The 24,343-nt window shown below is 41.8% G+C and overlaps 1 protein-coding gene across 1 annotated transcript in view; it reads right to left on the reverse strand.

Annotated features, from left to right (window-relative positions):
- Positions 1-23,892, reverse strand: part of LOC121278343 (testis development-related protein-like) — a 65,827-nt gene extending 41,935 nt beyond the window's left edge. The window contains exons 1-3 of the mRNA XM_041188655.1: positions 23,874-23,892; positions 23,416-23,495; positions 22,483-22,542 (exon numbers count right to left, since the gene is read on the reverse strand). Coding sequence (XP_041044589.1) covers positions 22,483-22,542; positions 23,416-23,487 — 132 coding nt within the window. The 5' untranslated portion in view covers positions 23,488-23,495; positions 23,874-23,892. The remainder of the gene's footprint in view (positions 1-22,482; positions 22,543-23,415; positions 23,496-23,873) is intronic.
- Positions 23,893-24,343: the final 451 nt, after the last annotated feature.

Genomic DNA, 24,343 nt, shown 5'->3' on the forward strand with positions numbered 1-24,343 from the left:
ATGGAATATAAAAGTCGTAAAGTTTTGCTCAACTGTACAGGGCTTTGGTGGAACTACATCTAGAGTACCGTGTACAATTTTGGTCACCTTACTTGAGGGATATACTTGCATTGAGGCAGTTCAGGGGAACACCCACTAGGTTCATTCCTGGGATGAAAGGGTTGTTTTATGAGGAAGGGTTGAGCAGGTTGGGCCTATACTCCCTGGAGTTCAGGAGAATGAGGGGTGATCTTATTGAAACCTAAGATTCTGAGGGGGCTTGACAGGGTAGATACTGAGAGGCTGTTTCCTTTTGTGGAGGAATCTAGAACAGTGGGCACAGTTTAAAAGTAAGGGGTCTTCTTTTTTAGTTGGAGATGAGGGGGAATTTTTTCTCCAAGGGTTGCTGGTCTTCGGAATTCTCTTTCCAAGCAAGCAGTGGAGGCTGGGTCATTGAGTATATTCAAGGCTGGGTCAAACAGATTTTTGATCGACAAGGGAATCAGGGTAGTGGAGTTAAAGCCTCAATCAGATCAGCCCTGATCTTACTGAATGGCAGAGCAGACTTGACGGGCTGAATGGCCCACTTCTGCTCCTATATCTTATGAACTTATAATCATGCGCTCACTCTGCCTGCTTGTTTCTGGCAAGAGAAACTTATTCAAAGTGGGCTAACTGTGTGTGTCACTGACCTCTCTTATACAGCAGTGAATGACAAACTGAAATCTTGCAAATATCTCCAGCTTCAGCCTCAGAGCCAAATACACAAAAGTACATTACCATGGTCACCTTCACAGCCATTGGCAATGTGATCCTTGCCCAGCTGAGGTTGCAGTTGTAGCTGCATCAGGTGGCACAATTCAGAGAGGAAGAGAGGACATCGTCATTGAAGCCCAGATATCTCTCATTGTTTTTCATTGAAGCTCTGGCAGGAGACTGGCTTCCTGAGCACCCTGGGCTGATATGACCTCCTGTTGAGGTCCCGCTACTCACTCTCCTCCCTCTTCCATCAATTTCTCCTCTACATGACCTCATTCATTCTCCCAGTTGTGCCCATTATTCATCCATGTCTAGGAGCAACTAGTATGTGCAGAAGCCTTAAGTCAGCAAAATGTCCTTCAGCACCTGCCACACTACTTCTTGTAGATTTTCACACTCAAAACAATTATCAAACTCTTGTAAAATATTAGCAACAGCCTTAAGAAATCAACCAGTAACTAACCTGCAAGAATTTCATGATCCCTTTAAATAGCACTGTGGGGGTCCTTTCTGCTGTTGAACACATGCTCAGTTGTGAGAGACTTAAGGTTAGCTGACTGGCTGAGCTCCAAAACAGCACCACTGGTGGTAAATCAGCATTGCACACTGACTGATGTTATGATCTGCTGACACTGCATACTTCTAGCGTATGTTCACTCCATACATACGGCAACCCCTTTGTGCAAGTTGCCGTACAAGTCTACGTGTATGTGCCATTTAAACTCTCAGGACACTCAGCATCCAAAACGTGGGCACAAATGAGCTCAATTCCCACCCAACAAAAAAGTGAGGCAGTGGCAGGTCAAGGTAGAAGTTAATTCGGTGCATATCTTCTTGTTTCTAGTGAATACCACCAGCCAATTACTGTTGTGGTGCAGAGGTTATACCAACCTGTTTGATTTTTATTCACAGAATCACTGAATTGTTACAATGCGGATTGAGGCCATTCGGCCCATCGTCTGTGTACCAGCTCTGAGCACTTTAACTTGGTACCAATCTCCTGCCTTTTCCCTGTAACCCTGCTCATTGTTTCTATTTAAATAATCATCCAATGCCCCAATCCACCACGCTTCCAGGCAGTGCATTCCAAACCCTAACTACTCACTGTGTGAAAAAGTTTCTTCTCACCTCACGTTTGCTTCTTTTGCTAAACACTTCAAAACTGTGCCCTCTGGTTCTCGGTCCATTTATGAGCAGGAACAGTTTCTCCCTATCTACTCTGTCCAGACCCCTCATGATTTTGAGAACTTCGATCAAGTCTCCTCTCAGCCTTTTCCCCTCCAAGGAAAACAGTCCCAACTTCTCCAATCTTTCCTCATAACTGAAGTGTCTCATCCCTGGAACCATTCAGGTAAACCTCTTCTATACTCTTTCCAATAGAGGGAAAAAAGCATTTTTCCAGATATATCATATTATTTCTGCTCGTCAACTTACTGCAGTATTAAAGGGACACTTTTGATGGTAAGATGAGTTCCTTTTAATATCCCATCAGGGATGCAATGGGTAATGTAAGAAAAACTTCTGCAACTTATTATTTCCTACTGTGTGGAATACTGCATCTGCTTTAGCAGCACCCCATGTAGTTATCAGATAAACATATTCCTTGAAGGAAGTTAGCCAAGCAACTAAAACACTTTTATCTTAATCCAGTGTCACTGACCCCAAACAAGCAGGTCCCTGGTTGTTGATGACACAGGCAAGAATAAAGTTGCTGTCTTCTACATGTCCAATAGCCGTAGATATCCAAATTATCTATGGGTCTTCTGTACTGGGATTAAGACTTCCCTTCGTGGCTTACTGATGCACTGGACAAGGTTACAATGCTAAATATCACAAATACATTGATGCAGTGCACTTAAACTTCCAGGCTTCTCCCCAAAAGTGCTCCCTAAGTCCCCTGCAGGAGGATACATTCAAATGAAGCATAACATTTTATGAAAATGCAAACAATGCAGCCCTTCTCTGCTTCAGGTATGTAGGAGGAAATTAATTTTACAAATAGACACCTGTCCTTAAGCACATCTCATTGTGAAAGCGGATTCAGCTAATGACTGGAGGAGAGTAGCACACAGAGGTGACTTTAACATCAATCTTTCAGGACCCAAGATTTAATTTCAAATTCCTTTGCAACCCCCCTAAAGGACAGTGATGCTTCTTTAAAAGGGAGGTAAATGCTTATTAAGCACTGTTGAATGGAGTGCTCAACCACCATATGGGGTGATTTGCATTTCCTAACAATTACAAGAACGACCTCTTAAACCTTTAGTAGTATAATGAAGGGGAATTATGAATTTTAAATGCACAACAACTTTCATTTATATATAGTAATGTAGCGAACACCCCAAGGTGCTACACAGGAGCATTATAAAACAGAATTTGACACCAAGCCACACAAAGATATTAGGACAGATGACCAAAAGCTTGGACAAAGAGGTAAGTTTAAAGAAGCATCTTAATGCAGGAGGGATAGATAGACAGACAGAGACAGGTTTAAAGAGGGAATTCCAGAGCTAAGGGCCTTAGCAACTGAAGGCATGGCATCCAACGGTGAAACAGTTAAAATGAGGGATGCTCAAGGAGACCAGAACTGGAGGGTTGTAGCAGTCTTAAAAAGGATTGTCAGACTGGTGGGGGCTCCAGGGATGAGGGTTGAAGCCATGAAAAACATGGAATTAATTGCCAGACCACGGGCCAATATCAGTGAACACGGGGTGAAGGATTTGAGTTGAACATTATTTCTTTGGAAGTGAGTTCTTTTGGAGTTCTGAAGAAGTCATATTGAAGTCAAAACATGAACCCTGTTTCTCTCCACTGATGCTGCCAGACTTGCTGAGGTTTCCCAGCACTTTGGTGTTCATATTTCAAGATTTCCAGCATCCTTGTTATTTTGCTTTGTGGGTAGAAGTTGGCTTTTGATCTTGACGTGGACGTATGATTGGAAACTCATCTCAATGTCCAATACAACGTCAAGGTTGCGAACAGTATAATTTAGCCAAAAACAGAATTACCTGGAAAAACTCAGCAGGTCTGGCAGCATCGGCGGAGAAGATTTAGCCTCTCGGTTGCCAAGAGGGGGATGAAGTCAGTAGCTAAGGAACAGCATTTGTGGCTGGGACCAAGGACAACGCTGTTCCTGAAATTAGTGCTGCCCCCTGTACTATCAGACAAGCAGTCAGACCATTTAGAGATAGTGGAGGGGTCAGGAGAGCGTACACAGCCAGGAATCCAACATCAGTCCCTTCCACCCTCTGACTTATTGGGGGAGCTTCTCCTGCCACCATGGGTCCTCTCCCACAATTTGGTGCTAATGGCTCCAACTGCAACAAGCTGCATTAAATCAAGCCCTACATTCAAGTTCCATACACACTATACTGGCCCGCTTAAGGGAGATATGTATTTTGCATATAACCAAGCTGCCGGAGTTATAGCAACAGGTAACTGAAATATTACAGACCAGTTGCAGAATTTGAATAGTGCAGTCTAAAGGTCATGGCTGTTTTTCTAAATTCTATTTTCTACCTTTAAAGAATAACAAGGATTACATATCTGAAAATCTTCCAGGTCAAGTAGTTTGCTGATGTCTACGAAGTTAATTTAGGCCAAGGTACAGAAAAAAAATACTATGCAACAATGAGCAGGAATCTACAATCAGAAAGACCTTGTAGGGCTAATATTCCAAAAAATGCATTACTGGCAGAGCTTTAATCACATACACCAGAAAACTGCAGGCACACTCTCCACATTTTTCCATTCATTAATTTTAATAGGGTGAAGCAGCATTGGCAGTAATGCTCATGATTTTCTGATGCTGTGTAGTGGGCAAGAGTCATATAATTTAGATTGCATGTCTGTGGATCTGGCTAGGTTGTGATGATGCCTCATATTCAAATAGCTTACACACATTCACCCACTTAATAGTGGGCACATTCCTCCTCACCCTTGCCCCAAAACCACCTCAGCAGCCTCACCCAACCTTACTTCTTAGCGAGTTTTCTTCAATTTCCAACTCCAGCCTCTTCTGTACCTCCCCTGCAGCTCTGCACCCCCTTTTTCATTAAACCCCAGATGTCGCTTTCTGCCTTTAAAAAAGAGCCTCCTAAAGATTTATCTATCCAGACATACATCCGATCATCTCTCTTAACTCCTTCACTACCATCAGTGCCCACAAATTAGGCAGAGCTTCCCCAATGCAGGTTACTATGGTTGAATTAATTACCAAATGACAAGCTTGCAAAATGAGTGTGCTAATGACAGATATAATTGGTATTTTTCACCCATACATTTTGCTCCATAGGCCAAATATTGCAAGAAGTTAGGTAAAGCGGAGTGAAGTAGAAAGAGGCTACAATACCTATTTCTGCAAAGTCTAGCAGTCTTCTTCACAGAGGAGATAATTAAGTCATAATGGGTGTGTGATGTACCGTACTGAGAAACTGAAGAACAGGTTAGATGAGATTAAAGTTCAAGCTTTCAAGTTTGGCCTGTTCCTCACACCATTCACAATCCTATTTGTACATTACATCTAGACATTCAGTAACATTTTATGAACATTTCCCTAAAGTTAAGAAATTTTCTGATAGCACAAGTGATTGTGTACTTAATTTAAGCAGCATTGCCCTGAAGCTGTTCAATTAGTATTTTGAGGCCAAAGCAAAGGTAGCTGCAAAAAAAAAAAGTCCCTCTCTTGACAAAATCAAAAATGCAAGGAACAACCTCAGTCTTTCAAAGTCAATTGTTGCAGAAGGAAAATCCATTGATGACTGGAGTTGGAAGTGAGTGAGGGGGGTGGTTGCAATATTGTGCACATTATATTCAGATCTTGAGATTGGCAGCAAGTGAGCAGCATGCACCATCCCTTACACTTTCGCACTGCAACTTGTGGTAATCAAAAATCCATTTCAGCACCATGCACTCCACAAGGGATCTGGGGCAGGACCAGTGTAGGCAACAATGTGTCTCCTCAGCCAGATGAAAGAATCCCTACTAAGACAGACAAATTGTAAACCAGGAAGTGCAAGTTAGAGCATTTCATTCAATGCTAAATATATACAAAAAGTAAAAGAAAATAGAGGGGAAGAAAAATAGGATTGAGCATGACAGATAATAGACAAGAAAAAACAAGTTTTTTTTTAAAAGAAAATTTCCAGCAATAAAGTAACATCTGAAGGAATGAATTTTCAGTGCAGTGAGGTTGTTTGGCAGTTAATAAGACATATCACTTTAAAAATTCCTCTATACTTGAATGGACAAGCAATAACTTTTTCAGGGATGTTTAGTGGGCAAGTACCACAATTTCATGCCCTTCATGAATTAGAATGGGAATCACTGGAAGAGGTACTGTAGTTGCCTTGCTGCTTCAGGAAGCCTAAGGCAAGCACCTTCTGATCTCCATGTTTAGCTGCATGTGCACAGATGCTGAAAGTTGCTGTCCAATTTACTCCTTAGTAATAAATATAGCCCGCCATCAGCACAGAAAACATGTCTTCATTGTTCTTGAAAACATTATCAACGTTCCATTGTCTTTTGGGGTGGTATTGCAGGAGGGCAGGGTCAATTGATAAAGGATCTGCCAAAGGGATCCAAGGTTATGAACGTATGATGTCAATTAATCTAAAATACCTCCAAAACTTGCTACTTTACCATCTGAGGGAAAAATTCCTTTGTTACAGTTTGTCCTGTGACCATTTAACAGGTGTTTTTTTTGGAAGAAAGAATTATATAAAATCAACCCTTTCATGTAATTTAAAAAACAGGATGCACATGGTAGTCTTAACAAGGCTTGATCAGAAGATAGCTAGAAAAACCAGCCTTTTATTTTTGGAAGAGCCTTGCTTATAGATACACAGATCCACTCCTTATCAAGGAGCACTGTAAACCATCAAACGTTGCTCAGGAGTCAGATGCAGTGGGACACATACTCTGGGCAATGGCCCAATGTTATTTGAGAAAAGAATAGTATTTACTTCCTCTAAGATGGATCCAGTCCTCGTCCCGTGGTCAGTGGTGACAAAAAAAAACCCAACAAAATCTTTGGATAACTTTTTTGTTTCAATGTATGTTAAAAATATAATCTGAATACCTGGCAAACTGCTTGACTATAAAAAAAAGGCTACTTATGCTTTATCATCTGAGTAATGATTTTCATTTTGCACTATAATATTATGAATTACAGATTTCCCCCCCATATCTTTATTTGTGGAAATGGTTGACCACAGTTTCCATAAACAGACCAAGTTTCCCATGAACTGAAAGCTGCATCTTTATTCTCTGCCATAATGGGACTTGTGCAGCTCAATCATGCACTGACTGGAAAATGCATTATATGACAACTATACCTCTGGATTAGTTTACAAATAAACTACTTTGAAACAGAAAGGGATAAGCAAAACAAAACTACTTATGTAGCAACTGGAATCAGCCCACTAGGAGTTACTATGCTCTTTTCATGAAGCCATCCATTTACAATCTCTTGAAATGTAATAGCTCCTTTGGGTGAATTGCTCGCTCCCTCCCTTTCACCAAATGAGATGTTATACCTGAAAGTGCCCCACTGAGCGTGGGTTTCTTTGCCAGAACTTAAAATATAATAACCAGAATTACAGTATTTATTCCATTTCTTTTTACACAAAGCAATCTATTTTGAAACGATCAACAACATCCTTCCATTTTGTACCTTGCAAAGAGAACAACCTCTATTTTAATCCCTAACTCTGTGAAAGTACACTCAAACTGAAGATAACAATTTGTTTCACTTGAATGAAGAAGTCAATAAGAGGAGTAGCCAGGTCTACGTTGCCGGACTTTGAATAACTAAATTAAATGAACTGCATAAGTCCAGAACCAAAAATAGAGGAACAAAACTCTACTCATTTCTCCCCATTTCTGGACAATGCAGCTAACACCAGGTCAACTTACCTTGAGATTTAGATATGGGCATATAAACAGGCACCACTTAATATTTAAAACACAAGTAGCACAAAATACAGCATGTGTGAAACAGTTTAGAGCTGGTTTCTAAAGTAACCTGACAGTTAACTTTTTCCACACCTATAATAAACTTTTAATAACATTTACAATAAAATCTTTTATTTATACAGTTTGGATATTACAAAATATTGTACTAGTGCATTTATTTCCTCTAGTTTGAAAGATTTAATGGTTCAATGCACCTGCTAACTCGTGTTCATGAATTTTCCACCCTCCCTCTTTCCTTCTTGTTTCTCCTTCCCCCATCACTCCACATCCCCGCTTTATTCCTCCTCCTGCTTCATAAGTCACTTTCTTAACTAAAAAATGCATTACATGATAAAAGTTAATTTTATAGTTAAAATAAGGCACGTAGTAGTAAGCCATGCAGAAAGTAGTACAGCATTCAACCAGTTCTCAATTATCCTGTCTTGGAATTGACAAATAACTGATTAAAGTAAGGGTTATAACTTGAACTTTCAGCGCCAAGTTTTCTAACATACCAGGTTGCTGTGTCACTCCAGATAACTGAACATTTAGTAATGATCTTTTGGGTTGTGGCCCTACAAATCATTTCTTCCCATCAATGTACTAAGCATGAATGCAACTTTTGCAGCTTATACATCAAAGTTAACAAAAATGTTACAATTTGTTTTATTTTTGATGCCTGTACAGACTCATCTCTCTAATGGACTGTATTCCTGGCACATCATGGTTGTATCCATCAAACTCTTTGGCATGTCTCCCAGCATCCTAACATTTGACATTCATTTGCTTCCTGAGCTTTTAGCCGAATCATTATTTACATTTGACCATTTATTCAGTTACTTAGCTCTTTCTACCTTGTTCAATAATTGGAAAGTGACAATCACTTTAAAAATGAATGTTTAGAAAAAAAACCTGGACTTTGGCACTTGTCTCTTTCCTTCATTTTCCACATCATGGTCACAAGCAAGAATATAGGATGGGTCAGGCTCAGAACAGTGCACATACATTTATGTTCAATTTGTTGCAACACTGCAGAGAAACAATGTTACTTCCTCTTGATTTTAATAATTGAAAAGACGTGCATGTGCATCAAACATGGTCATTGGTAATGAAGTGGTGGTGGACCCAGGTTCGAATCCCACCATAGCAGATAGTGAAATTTGAATTCAATAAAATATCTGGAATTAGTGTCTAATGATCACCATGAAACCATTGTCGATTATTCACTTATGGCCATTAGGGAAGGGAATCTGCTGTCGTTACCTGGTCTGGTCTACAATGTGTGTCTCCAGACTGATAGCAATGTGTCTGACTTTTAAATGCCCTCTGTAATAGCCTAGCAAGCCATTCAGTTCTCAAGGGCAATGAGGGATTGGCAACAAATGCTGGCCTAGCCAGTGACATCCCCATCCAATGAACAAAAAAATTAACAAAAACAGAATTACCTGGAAAAACTCAGCAGGTCTGGCAGCACCGGCGGAGAAGAAAAGAGTTGACGTTTCGAGTCCTCATGACCTGTTGAAGGGTCATGAGGACTCGAAACGTCAACTCTTTTCTTCTCCGCTGATGCTGCCAGACCTGCTGAGTTTTTCCAGGTAATTCTGTTTTTGTTTTGGATTTCCAGCATCCGCAGTTTTTTGTTTTTATTTAAAAAATCTACAAGCTGACAAGAAAAAATGCAAGCAGGGCTAGATTTTCCTGTATGGCTGTGTTAACACAAAAAGTGCCACTGGAACTAGTGGCATTATATTCTGACTCCATTCGCCTAGCTCAGGTTAAATTTAATAGTGAGGGTAGGATCCTACCTTTAGTTGTACCCTCTGTTGAGGGTTCACCTCTTGGGAAGGAGGATGGGGCACTGCAGCCTCCTTATCTCCACAATTTCCTCAGTGCATCACTTTGAACTTGTTAACCACTTCCCTCCCCATTTACCTGTGTTATGGTATTGCAGCCAACTCTGGAACAACCTGCAGCACAGGCTTCCCAAAAGACAACCCAGCAACAAATAAGCATTCTGGCATCAAAACTAACTAGTGCAAAAGACCGATTGGGGTAGAAGAGTGGAGAGGGCCACCTCTTCTGGTCTCCTGAAAAAGGAGTTGCAGACCTGTATCTCCCAGTTTCAATGAGCCAACTGGTACCAGCTGGACAATTTTTGTGCTGGTTACTGACCAAACCAAGCCAAGCCCAGTATTGGCAGCTTTGACAAGTATGTGCTTCCTTGATGGTACCCATTTCACGATGCACCCTCCATGATTTCTTAGTGTCAGCAAATCAGCTGTACGCTACAGTATTATGTTATCCTTAAAATAACCCTGTGGCATAAAAGCCGAGGGCTGCTGTAACTTTCATAAGTAATGCAGTGTCTTTGATGACACTGCAGAATTAACACAATTCCTGCAAAGTAATGATCGATATGTGAGAAGCTGAGATCAAGATAAGAGTACATTTGTACCTGCAAGTGGGTACAATGCTCACAAGCCCTTTTTCCTGACATTGCTTCTCAATCAACTTATTGTCCCCTTCAAAGAGAAATCCCCAAGTGAAGCAGTACTGCATCATGTGCGGAATGCTGAAAAGATGTCCCAAAAAAGAAAAGACTTCCAGCTCAAGGGTCCAAGTCACATCAAATCCAAAATCTCAACAACTTTCATCTCCACGACTGTCCCAGCAACCCTGAATATCTCAGAACAGCAGTCACTTGGACAGGAGGGGCAGAAGCAGCAGGAGAGAGAAACTCAATGCGAGGCGATTGATTAATAGACAGTCCAAACACAAAATACTGTGGCCAAGATTTCAGTGGGCACAGCCAAACTGTCAACATTGAAGAAAGTTTTAATTGAGGATATTGTCTAAGGCTTTGTATTTGGAAAAAGGCCTGCGTACCTCATTTTCCCGCAACTGCTCGAGATGTGTTTTGGTGCCTCCACCCAGCCCTGACTCACCATTACTGAAGCTGTACTTCCTCCCCCCACTCCCAAGCTTTCACTCTCAGAAAAGCTTCACTGTCAATATCCTCCATTATTGCCTCACAGCCTCTTGCTCCATCCTGTTATCAGCAGCTACTGCACCCTGCTGCCGGTGGTCACAAGTGGCTGAGCTGTTCCAAGATAACCAGTTTCCCACAGCTACTCTTATGATGGATAAATACCTACTTTCCCAAACTGCTTTGTTTCCAGGCTCTTGGCCTTACCACCTTCTTCACCCTATCCAGGTTTCCCAGTACACAGAATATGTCTATATAAAATGGGGGATTCAATTACACCTATTCACCTTGGTCCACTATATAGGCCTGACCTGAAGATTACAATTGGCCTCAACCATCAGCTTGAAATGCCAGACATGATCTACATACTTTTTGTTCTAAAAGCATTAGCCATTTTAATTTATGTCAAAACAATCATATCTTTACTTGTTTCAATAGATATTCAAATGGTTACAAATTTCACTTTTATAATTTCCTCTACATTGGCAGCCATCCTTCCCACAACCAAACCTCCCCTCACCACACCCACAGTCTGAATGAACTCCACTGGCAGAAACTAGTACAGATAGCTGCAACAGACAGCCTGCCACATCCAGAAAGATGTGGTATAGTGGTCGGTGCAGTATTGATTTTAAGTACTCTTCTGGAGGAATGAGGACGCATTATGATTTAAAAATAAATGAGTCAGAAAATTAAAAACACATTCAACCCAGTCCTGCACTGCCAGCATACCAATTAAAAGGGATATTACTATTATTCTACCCTATTGATGGTTCTATGGTGGACACAGATGCGTGCACACAGATCCATCAAGTCCATTCACTTGTTTTAAAATAGTTGAATTCAACTGCAAGGGTTGCATCTGTACCACTCCACAGCCTCCAAATTTAACCTAACCAGCCCAGTGAGAAGAGAGACAATATTATGACAAAAATCATGATGCCCACATTATGCCAAACCCACCAGTCAAACCTGCTGGGAAACAGCATGTTACAATTCCTGTAGAGACTGATAACTTTTAGAAAGATATTCGAATTGCCAGTAATAGACAGGATCAAATGACAAGATTTCAAGTTCTAAAAATTTCACTGTAACAAACTAAAATCAACTTTTACTAAACACTATTCCAGTAAGCAGCACACAACTACAGAAGAAACAATGCTGCATTTACCATTTAAAATGACAGAAAATCCCCCTCCATGGTTATACTTTACTCTGTCCCTCATGTGAACACTTAGGCCAAAGCTATTCTCAGCTCCCAATGCCTAGTTTCTTTTCCCCCCCCCCATTTTCCAGCTGGAAAACTTTTAATCCCCAAACCTTGGAGATTCAGCTCTCTAGCTAAAGCTAGGTGAATCTTCCAGCCTTGCTTAAATCCTCACAAAGTTGGTCTCTTCAATCAGAGTACAAACTCCCACCTGCATTCTGCATGGTGAATAATAGAGACTGGTTGCCTCCATCTTTCTGCTTGCTGTCTCCCAGATTCTTGCAAACTGAGCCGAAAGGTTCAGGGATAATTTATGACCCTGTAAGCTGAGTTTATTTCTCAGAGCCCATCTTCACAGCAATGTGAATCACATAGGCCTTGTATATAGGAAGAAATGCTGATAAGCTATTTTCTAAACCCCCAACTTCATTCCATCTTGGAAATAAATACAATTTTAAACAAACAGTTTAGCCATTTACAAAAGCTGACATTCTGAACACCTTCCTGTGACTTGGAGACTAACTGTCTATCCACCGTCAGCACAGCTACCTTTTTCATTGTTTATAGGTATGAGTAACTTACATCTTCCCAGTAAGCCAACATGGGCCCCCTTTTAACACACAAGCTTGTTTTCAGGCAGAATTCAAAACAGGTAGCGAAACTGCACCCCCTCCCCCCACCAACACCCATTCCTCCATTTTGTCCTAAATGAGAGAAACTATCTCAAAGCATAATCTTACAATCTTGCAATCTGGTTAACTTGTAACTGCCTTCAGAAATGGCCTAGCAAGGCACTCAGTTGTATCAAACTGCTACGAAGTCTAGAACTAATGAAACCAGATGGACCACCCACCCAGCATCAACTAGGCACCGGAAATGACAACAGCAAACTCAGAGCTGTCAACCCTGCAAAGTCCTCCTTACTAACATCTGAGGGACTAGTGACAAAATTGGGAGATTGGTTTCAGACTAATCAAGCAATGGCCTGACATTATCTGTAAGATATGCTACTGTGAGTATGACTATGTTCCAGACACCACCCTCACGATCCCTGGGTATATCCTGTCCCACTGGCAGGACAGACCCAGCGAGGTGGCAGCACAATGGCATACATTCGAGAGGGAGTTGCCCTGGAGTCCTGAACATAGACTCTGGACCCCATGACGTCTTGTTGCAATAGGTCAAATACAGGCAAGGAAACCTCCTGCTGATTGCCACATAGCACCACTCCCTCCAGCTGATGAGTCAGTGCTCCTCCATGTTGGAGGCAACACTGTGTGTGGCAAGGGCCAGAATGTACTCTAGGTGGGGTACTTCAACATCCATCACCAAGAGGGGCTCGTTAGCACAAGTACAGACCAAGCTGGCTGAGTCCTAAAGGACATAACTGCTAGGTTGGTTCCCTCACCACCTGCCACAGAACCAACAAAAAAGGGGAAGTATAATTGACCTCATCCTCATCAACATGCCTACCAATATCCATGACAGTATCGATAGGAGTGACCACCACACAGTCCTTGTGGAGACAAAGGCTTGTCCTCACATTGAGGATACCCTCCATCACGTTCTGTGGCATAGCCACTGTGCTAAATGGGACAGATTTTGAACAGATTTAGCAAGACTGGCAATCATAAGCAGCAGAATTGCGCTCAAACACAATCTATAACCTCATGGACCAGTATATCCCTCACTTTATCATTACCATCAAGCCAGGGGATCAATCCTGGTTCAAAGGGGAGTGCAGGAGGGCATGCCAGGAGCAGCATTAGGCATACATTAAAATGGTGTCAACCTGGTAAAGCTATAACACAGGACCACTTGCATGGCAAACAGCATAAGCAGCAAGTGATAGGCAGAGCTAAGCAATTCCACAACCAATGGATCAGATCTAAGCTCTGTAGCCCTGCCACATCCATTCGTGAATGGTGGTGGACAATTAAACAACTCACTGGAGGAGCAGGCTCCACAAATATTTCAATGATGGGAGAGCCCAGCACATCAGTGCAAAAGATAAGGCTGAAGCATTTGCAACAAACTTCAGCCAGAAATGCCAAGTGAGTGATCAATCTCGGCCTCCTCTGGGAGGTCGCCAGTAAAACAGATGCCTGTCTTCAGCCAATTCGATTCACGCCACGTGATATCAAAAAACGGCTGAAATGCTATGGGCCCCTGGCAATATTCCAGCAATAGTACTGAAGACTTGTGCTCTAGAACTTGCCGCACCTCTAGCCAAGCTGTTCCAGTACAGCTACAACAATGGCATCTACCTGGCTACATGGAAAATTGCCCTGGTATGTCCTGTATTCAAAAAGGACAAATCAAACCCAGCAAATTACCTCCAGATCAGTATAGTCTCAATCACCAGTAATGGAAGGAATCATGAAATGTTATTAAGCGGCACTAGCTTAGCAATAACCTGCTCACTGACACTCAGTTTGGATTCTGCCAGGGCCACTCAGCTCCTGACCTCATTACAGTCTTGGTTCAAACATGGACAAAAGAGCTGAACTCCCAAGATGAGATGAGAGTGACTGCCCTTGACATCAAGGCAGAATTTGACCAAGTGTGGCATTAAGGAGCCCCAGCAAAACTGGAGTCAATGAGAATCAGGGGGAAACCTCTCCACTGGCTGGAGTCATACCTAGCACAAAGGAAGATGGTTGTGGTTGTGCTCAGTCATCTCAGCTCCAGGACAACACTGGAGTCCTTCAGGGTAGTGCCCTGGGCCCAACCATCTTTAACTGCTTCATCAATGAACTTCCTTCAAGGTCAGAAATGAGGATGTTTGCTGAGGATTAGACAATGTTCAGCACCATTTGTGATTCTTCACATACTGAAGCAGTCCATGTGCAAATGCAGTAAGACCTGGATAATATCCAGGCTTGGGCTGCCAAGTGGCAAGTTACACTCACACTATACAAGTGCCAGGCAATGACCATCTCGAAGAGAGAGTCTAACCATTGCCCCTTGACATTCAATGGCATTACCATCACTAAATCCCCCACTATCAACATCCTGGAGGTTGCCATTGACCAGAAACTGAACTGGACTAGCCAATAAATATTGCGACTACAATGGCAAGTTGGAAGCTAGGAATCCTGTGGCAAGTAACTCACCCCCTGACTCCCCAAAGCCTGTCCACCATCTACAAGGCACAAGTCAGGAGTATGATGGAATACTCCCCAGTTGCCTGGATGAGTGCAGCTCCAACAGCACTCAAGAAGCTCAACACAATCCAGGGCAATGCAGCCCACTTAATTGACACCCCACCCACAAACATTCACTCTCTCCACCACTGATGCTACAAGGTGCACTGCAGGAGCTGAATAAGCCTCCTTAGACAGCACCTCCCAAACCCACAACCGTCTAGAACAGGGATGGATATTTTTCATCTGGCTTGTGATGAGATTTTCAACAAAAAAAAAACACATGCATATGACACTGAATGAGTAAAGGTTAACAGCAGGGCTTTGTCAAAATATGCAACCAGAACAGTGGAGGGGGGGTGTAGTGCAGCACAAACCATTCAGGCAGGAGATTGAAGGAGGACAGTGTCCCCCTTCTCTGAATAAACAATATCCAGTCCTTTAAAAGAGTAGACAGACCAGTCTGAGGAATCATTTATTCAGACACTTGTTGAGATGGTCTTGCTGCATTTCATTTGTTGGTTATTTAGTTCCTTCGCTTTAAACAGAGATGGGAAATAATTTCAAAACTCCAAACACCAGAGAACCAATCTGGGAATGGGACTGAAACCAGTGACAACACTGAGAAGCTAAAGATTGAAACCAACACAAGAACAAAAGTGAACAGTTCCTGGTCTAACCTCCCTTCGGCTTAAACTCCTTTGAGTGATGCTCTTGGATAGTCTCAGGTTAGAGGTGACCCAGGATAGTCCCAGGTGAGAGGTGTCCCCAGACTCTGTTGCTTACCTGTGTGTGTGGCCTGCGATTGATTTTGTCTATGTGTGAGTGGCCCTTGATAAGAAAACATTGCCCCACCCTGATCCAGAAGGACAAGAGCAGCAAATACATGTGAACACCACCACCTGGAAGTTCCCTTCAAGTCACTCACCATCCTGACTTGGAAATATATTGCCATTCCTTCAATCTGCTGGGTCAAAATCCTGGAACTCCCTTCCTAACAGCACTGTGGGTGTACCTACACCACAGGGACTGCAGTAGTTCAAGGCAGCAGCTCACCGCCACCTTCTCAAGGGCAAATAGGGATGGGCAATAAATACAAACCTAGCCAGCGACATCCACATCCCATGAATGAATATTTTTTTTAAAAAATATTTGTAACAAGCAGCATTGCAAGTATTTGTCTGGAAATCCTATGTTTAAATTGTGCAGGTTAATTATCTGCTGTAGGAACTGACCAAAGTATAAAAGGTATATTTCTATTTAAAGATCAGTCAACAAAGATGGTCAGGAACAGTAATTCTGCAACTCCCATTAAGAGACACAAATTATTTTACACCCCCCCTTAACTAGTCTAAATGGAAATACAAAGCTAATGTCTTAATATTGTGCAATGATTTTAGGACCAGTACATTTTTACCTGTTAACTGCTTGCCTGATGTTAAGGGCTGTTTCCCATATTTTAAATGTGCCACTGTAGTAAACAAGGTATATGAAATTCCATTGTCACCAATATTAAAAAGCCAAGGATCACTTGATTCTCATCTAACTGTGCATTGCCCAATTTTATTTTTTACAGATGAAATTCAATTCTGCAGTGAACAAATTTAACACTAGAAAACTAGAATGTCAGAACATATTTATTATTTACTTTTAACACCTACTGGTCCACATTGTTTCCCTCCTACCAGGCTTCTTACTGATAATGGGCTGGTGGGGAACATCTTCCTCATCATTAATAATCACTGCTGTTCCATGATCAGCCAATAGGAAGTGCACTTTAATGAGAGATGAGCCAACAATGATAGCCACATGAACCCACCTCAGACTGGGTTTGCATTAATTACAGAAAAAAACTTGTACTCTAGTATAATTTCAGGTTTTTGTGCTGAATAAAAACATCAGAGCATCAAATCCCTATGTCAGCTAAATACATTGGAAAGAATTATGGTTTTATGAAAATAACCCACTTATAAAAGTTGCATAATTTTGGGCAAACCCAAATTGGCCTTTCCCTACCCTCTCCATCACAGGCACAAAAATCATGTATAATCTTAAATAGAATATTGGAAAACAAGTTGCACAAAATAGAACCAACTTTGTGGAGGTAGGCTAACAGAATTTAGCAGAGGTACAATAAAATATTTCAGTCTTAATGGAGGAGACTGTGCACATTAATTAAATGACTATGAATGGCAAAAAATTGAAAACAGTTCTGAACGTATTAAAAATTGACAATCCTATTCTCCACGAATGTTGTCAAAAGCATCACTGGTTTCGAAATGCGGTGCCCCTTCTGTTTGGTCTTGTGGCGGTGAGATTGTGAAAACCATCCGGATGCAACTGAATGCTTGCAGTATTTCACCACACATGATAGCAACAGAACTCTATTTAATAAACTTAGCCAGAAGCTCCAAAATCACATCAGGTAAAGATTTCTTGTGTATTTTTTTAAAAATTAAAATCATTAACCTACAGAGGTTTACCACACAGAAGGAAGTCATTTGGGCCCATCATGTCTCCACTGGCTTTTTGCTAGCACAACTCAAAGCTAAACCAGCAGTCCTACTCCATTTCCATAGCCTTTCCTCTGCTTCAATTAGCCCCAAATGGTTCAATGGTCTTAGCCTCAAATACTCCTTGTGGCAATGCATCCAATCTTGCTGTGTAAAGAAATGTTTTCTAACTTCTCTCCTCTATCAATGCATATTTAAGATGATTAGGAAGTTTAAAATAAGGGATAAAACTAGTCAGTAGTTGTGCAAATTGGTCGCTAGTGAAAGGCAACACATATTAGAGATTCTTAGCAGCCTGTTTTTCATTCCTATAAATCTTTCTCTATTCATTTACTGTTTTAAAAACCTCTGTTCCATATCTTGTTAGCCCCCTCTGCTTCAGTGGAAGTAATAACTACAATTTTTCATCCCTATCACCTTAGTGACTATGATCTGCGTCTTTATTATAATGGATTTTAAGAGTGCTCTGTGACCAAAACAGTGCCTGCACAGACTTTTCAGAAGTTATTTGCTCGAGTACTCTATGCCCCTATTTTAAAGCACACTTTCAGATTTATGGGCAGAGAGAAAAATATCCCCACAGGTTTACACCTCCAAAATTCTTCAATCAGGTTACATGAAAGGGATCCTCATAAATCCTTCATGCTCTGGGGACAGCTCCTGATGTCAAATCCAGCTAAACTCAAACAATAATTTTGGGGGTGGTGCATTAAGAGGTAGGAAATATGGGGATAAGTGATAGATTTTGATATAAAGTGGTGCCCTTTCTGAAGTATATTAATGACCTGAACTTGGGTATATAGAGCATCATTTCAAAGTTAGCAGATGACAAGATTCAGCAAGGTAGAGAACCGAGTGGGATAGTAACAGTCGTCAGGAGCACATAGATTGGAGAAATGGGAAAACTCACGGCAGATGAAATTTAACACAGATGTTTGAAGTAATTCGTTTTGCCGGAAGAATTAGGAGAAGTAATATAAACAAAATGGTACTATTTAAAGCAGGTGCAGAAACAGATCTGGAGATGCACATGCAGAAATCTTTTAAAGATGGCAGGACAAGTCAAGAAGGCCTTTTAAAAAAAAACATGGGATCTTTGGCTTTAATAATAGGAGCAGAGAGACTTATTTGTTGTTCATATGCTATAGGCACCATTATTTATCCCAAGTCACCCTCGATAAGGTGGTGGTAAGCTGCTGCCTTAACCACTGCAGTCCATGTGATACAGATACGCACATTCTATTAGATAATGACAGGATTTTGATCACGTGAAGATGAAGGAATGGTGATATATTTCAGGATGGCGTGTGACTTTTGTTCACGGGCTAGGCCAGCATTTACTGCCCATCCCCAATTGCCCTTGTTCAGAGGGCATTTAAGAGTCAACCACATTGCTGTGGGTCTGGAGACACATGCAGGCCAGACTAGGTAAGGACAGCAGATTTCCTTCCCTAAAGGGACATTAGTAACCCAGATGGGTTTTTACAACAATCAGTAATGGTTTCATCGTCATTCTCAGACTCTTAATTCCAGATTTTTGTTGAATTCAAATTCCACCATCTGCCGTGGTGGGATTCGAGTCAGGGTCCCCAGAGTAGTACCCTGGGTCTCTGGAATACTAGTCCAGTGACAATACCACCTCCCCTTAAACTGGGAAACATTACCTACAAGAGCCCTTCATGAGCTTGCTGTCAATTTCCTTCTATATGGTAGGGATTGCAAGTTTGGGAGGGCTGTTGAAGAAGCCATTGAGAATTACTGCAGTACTCCTTGAAGACAGTGGTAGAAGAGATACCAAATCAAGTGAATGGCTTCGAGCTTCTTAAGTGTTGCTGGAATTCTGCTCAGGGCAAGTGGAGTGTATTCCATCATACTCCTGATTTGTACCTTATAGATGATGACTTAGGGGAGTCAGGAGGTGAGTTACTCTCTGCAGAATATCCAACATTTGACTTGCTCTTGTAGCCACAGCATGTGTGCGGCTGATGCAGTTCAGTTTCTGATCAATGGTAACCACCAGGATGACCATGAGGAATTCAGCGATGCTAATTCCATTCATTGTCAGGAGGAGGTGGTTAGATTCTCTTGTTGGAAATGGTCACTCAGCCACTCAAGCCTGAATGTCATCCAGATCTTGTTGCATGCAAGCATGAAATATTTCATTGTCCAAGCAATTGCATATGGAACTGAGTACTGTGTAATGAGCATTCCTACTTCTGACCTCTTGATGGGAAAAGGTGAAGCAACTGAGGATAGTTGGGCCTAGGACACTACCTTGAAGAACTCCTGCAGTGATGTCCTTGGGCTATGACGATTGACATCCAACAACAACTATTTTCCTTCCAGCCATCCAGCTAGGTATAACTCCAGCCACTGAAGTGCTTAAGTGTTTCCCACAATTTTCAATGGCTTCAATTTTACCAGGATCCTTGATGCCACACTCGGTCAAACGCTGCCTTGACATCAAGGATAGTCACTCCTCTCACCTCTGGAATTGATGTCCATGTTTGAACCAAGTCTGTAATGAGGTCTGAAGCCAAGCAACACTGAGAACGCAAACTGAACATCGGTGAACAGGTATTGATGAGTAAGTGCTGCTTGATTGTAATCTCAATGATGCCTTCCATCGTTTTGTTGATAATTGAGTGCAAACAGCTGGGGTGGTAATTAATGGGAGTGGATTTTTCCTGCTTTTTGGAGACAGAAGATACCTGGGCAATCTTCCACTTTGTTAGGTAGGTGCCAGTATTATAGCTATACTGGAACAGTTAGTTATGCTAAGCTTTAAAAAAAACACTGGTTATGACCCAGTTCAATCACGGTGTCCAATTCTGGGTGATACACTATAGGGAGGAGGCCAAGGCTTTAACAGGGTGCAGAGAAGATTCAGCATAATGGTACCATGGAAAGTTACATAAAATGATCAGAGAACAGGGGTTGTTCTCCTAAGAGCAAAGAAAGTTATGGGGAGGTTTGCATGAGGTGTTCAAAGCGACAGAATAAACAAGGAGAAACTGTTCCCAGTTGCAAGAGTCTGTAATGAGAGGACAATTTAAAATAATTGGCAAATGAACCAGAGGCAACATGGGGAAAAATGTTTCACACCACCTTTAATCTGGAACTCACTGCCTGAAAGGGTAATGAGAACAGATTCAATGACTTTTCAAAAAAAAGCTGGATATATATTTTAAAAGGTGCAGGGTTATAGAGAAAGAGCAAAGAAGTGAGACTAGTTGGATTACTGTTTCAAAGAGCTATCATGGGCACGATGGGCCAAATGGCCTCTCTCTGTGCTGCACCATCCTAGGATTCTATAACTGGTTAAAGAGACATAGCCAAATATTCAGCAAGTTAAAAAAAAGCAGCCAGGTAGACACTGGTACAAGTAGACATAGTGTGCAGAGTGGTTTCTCAACTTGAACCTTCACAATCGGGGCTGAAAGGAGTCACCCTCAAGTCTCAATTCATTTTCAAGGATCAGAATCCATAGCACCAAAATTCTAACATGGCCACTTGTCTGTAGTGGAAGAGTGGCAGACAGTATCTCAAATCCATCCACGTCAAAAGTCCCAGACTCCATCTCAGATGATGAGAATGGGGTAATGTATCAGGAGCAGCATCCACCTCAAAGAGCTGGCAACAAAATTCAGAGCACAGTGCCAGTCCACTAGTAGAAGGGACAACAGAAGAGTACTTTTTATTAAATTCTCAGCTCCTAGAGAAGCTAGCAGGCCAGCCTTTGAAGGCAATCAATTCACTCCAGGATCTTTGTCTGCAAGACTTCTAAGGCCCATCATGGAGCCTCAGCTGGACTCTCACCAGCTCCCCCAGGAATTATTCTAGAGATGCCTGATTGACCTTGGGAGTTGGGAAAAATTTACTTTTTCTCTCTCTCTCCCTCCCCCCTGGCAAACTGGAATTGGCTCAGCTGCAGAAATGTGGCAGGATCCTTAATGGAAATAGGATCTGCCTCATTTTCCATGTCACCTGCTGGGGTTTCCCAAAGTCCTCTGTGCATTCCTTACAAAAACCACAAGAATGGACATTTTAGGAAATGAAAAATCTTAGGTGGGCTAACAGGGTGCTGTTTCTAGTTGGATAAGATGCGTTGTTGAAGTAAAGCAGAGGCGGCTTCACTCTGGTGTCTGGCATACAACTTACCTGATCCAGACTGGGTGTCTAAAGTTGAAAAAAGTGTTCTATTTCCCATTCTCAACATCCCTTCACTTACCAGGGATAAAATTTACTCCCTAAAAGAAAGGATGCATAACATTCAACTAAAGTGTATTTAATTAAAACATAACTCACTGATGCATCAGGCAGCAAATGTGTGTGTACTTGGCCACACTACATTTTCCTAAACAGCTGTGTGTAAATTTACAAGCATCAAGAAATGCTCTACATCATGGTTGAGTGAAAAGAAAAATCAACAATTCCTCAAAAGTTTGATGTATGCCACTACCTTCAACCAGAAAGTAATTGCCCCAGTTAGAATGTTCAAAAAACGTGGACAGTGACATACAATGCTAGAGAATCAATGTAAATTAGCAAGCAATCAATTCTTGTACAGCTACAAATGATAACGTAAAAAATCCAAAAAAAAATTTAGCAGAGCATCTATTGGCCAGTTGATAAATTATTTATATTTCTCCAGTCATTACTAATTTATAATATTGTTCCCATCCCCTAACAGCAGGTTTTAACTGAACGTGTGCAGCACAGATGCAATGAGCAAAGTTGCATCTATTGATCTATTCGCTCTTTCTTGTTTATGCTCAACTAATATAGCAGTTTAATCAGAAAGCAAAAATGTTCAGGTCAAATAAAATTTAGCTCCAATTACAAACGTTTTTTTAAAAAAATAAACGAGTATGTGGAACATTTCAGAGAAATCCGTCAAAATTAGACAAGGGATTCTGAGTGAAATCAGACTCCTACCTTCGTAGCAAGCAGAGAGACAGAGCTTGTAGTCTCTTCTGGAAGCAATGGGTCCTTGCTCTGAAAAAGTCATGAAACAAACATTCCAAATATGTTACTGTGCAGAGAGAAGGCAATGCAGTCTCAGAACTAAAAATCCTCTGAAGTCGGACCTTAAAAGGCAGTGCAGTATACAGTAGTGCCAAATGTATCAAACCTTTGTTTTGTTCTGATGGACTTTATTCTTGGGTTAATTTGGGCGAAATGTTGAAGCAACTTAAGTTACAGATGCTACCATTATTAATCCGTATGGTAACTGAAAGATCACCCGTTAGGTTCCTTAAGAGACATGCCCGAATCTCGCAAGAACTAAGCATTTAAAAGCCGTGGCACATTCGAATATACAGTGGCATTCATTAAAAAGAAAACATTTCTCCAGCTCCAACCTCTTGTTACTTCCCATCCCAGTCTGAGAGTGTGAACAATGTAACCTGCAATTACTTCCACTGGCACTCTCTCCTAGTCCTCGGCCGGCTCGCTAGGAGATGCACTTGAGCATTACAGCACAAGACTCATTCTCCAACACCCCCACCCCGACACAGCAGAGAAACTGATACCGGGAGTGCGGACATCGAGGAGATCCCAGGCGGAGAGAGTCCAGTGGTTTAATTGGCAGAGAGCTCAAATTCCACTTTAAAAAATCAACTTTCCGCGCCTCACACACACTCCACACGCAATTCTGCATTGTAATCAACAACAAAAATAAATAAATAAAACCTACTTCGGCGGAAGGCCAGGCTCCGTGAAGTTAACGGGCACTTACAGAGCATACATGCGCCCTTTTAGCAAGTCATAACGGACTTGAGAGGGAACCGATAGAGAATGCAGCAGAACAAGCCTCTCGCAGCTACTAAAACAAAACCCGTTCCCAATTAAAGGGGAAAATACTCGTACCTTCGACACCTCCTGCGGTTTGTCATCCTCAGAGTCAGAATCTTTTAGTCCTTTATGCTTGATTTTCCACATTCTCCAGACTGCTTATTCGGAGGGAAAGTAAAGTGTTGAATATCGGGTCTGTTGTTTCTTTATTTTTTTCCTCTCACCGCCTCCCCCCACCCACCCACCCCCTCCCGCCCCAAGCGCTGGAGGCTACATCGAGTTCAAACTCTTGAACACTGCAGGAGAGTAGCAGCAGCAACACATCCAGCGACCAACACAAACCCAGCTGAAAGCTGGAGTTTGTCCAGCAGAACCCCGTTCTAATCTGTTCACATGATTAACCGATGACAGAGCTCAGGAGGATTAGTCTGACCAATCGCCAAGAAATAGTTTGCTTTCCCCAGCCTAATAAGAAGGAAAGATCAAAAGACTAAGGTTTGCAAACACAAACACCTCCTCCCTTCCTTACTTACCTGTGTGACTGACACATTCCACAACCTGGAGAGGGTGGGGGTCTTAACAACTGCCACCTCAGTAACCACTAAAAGGGGTGCAGGGGTCATTTATTGGTTTGCTTGTTGCCATGGTATCTCCAGGGCTCTTTTTCATTGCCAAATGCAAAAGAGGATTTTATTTAAAAAAAATAAAAGTGCCAATGCTAGCGCAAACTAACATTCATAATCTTCACGAAACTCAAGTGTGTGCGTACGTTGAAAGTAGGCAATTCGCTTTCGCAATGCCAACTGAACGCATGCACCTTTTTTGTGGTCAAAGTGGATCTTGAAAATCTGAGAATTTGCATTAACTTACCCAAGCATGAAAATCTGAACAATTTGTACTGACCTTGCAATTGAGCAGATTTTTGCAGTAAAGTGCCCAGACCAGAGTTCATCCATAAAACTTGTTTTGATAGCCTGTGTGCTGGGAAGGGGTGTATGGAGGG

The sequence above is a fragment of the Carcharodon carcharias genome, chromosome 5 (genome assembly GCF_017639515.1).
Source record: "Carcharodon carcharias isolate sCarCar2 chromosome 5, sCarCar2.pri, whole genome shotgun sequence".
Lineage (NCBI taxonomy): Eukaryota > Metazoa > Chordata > Chondrichthyes > Lamniformes > Lamnidae > Carcharodon > Carcharodon carcharias.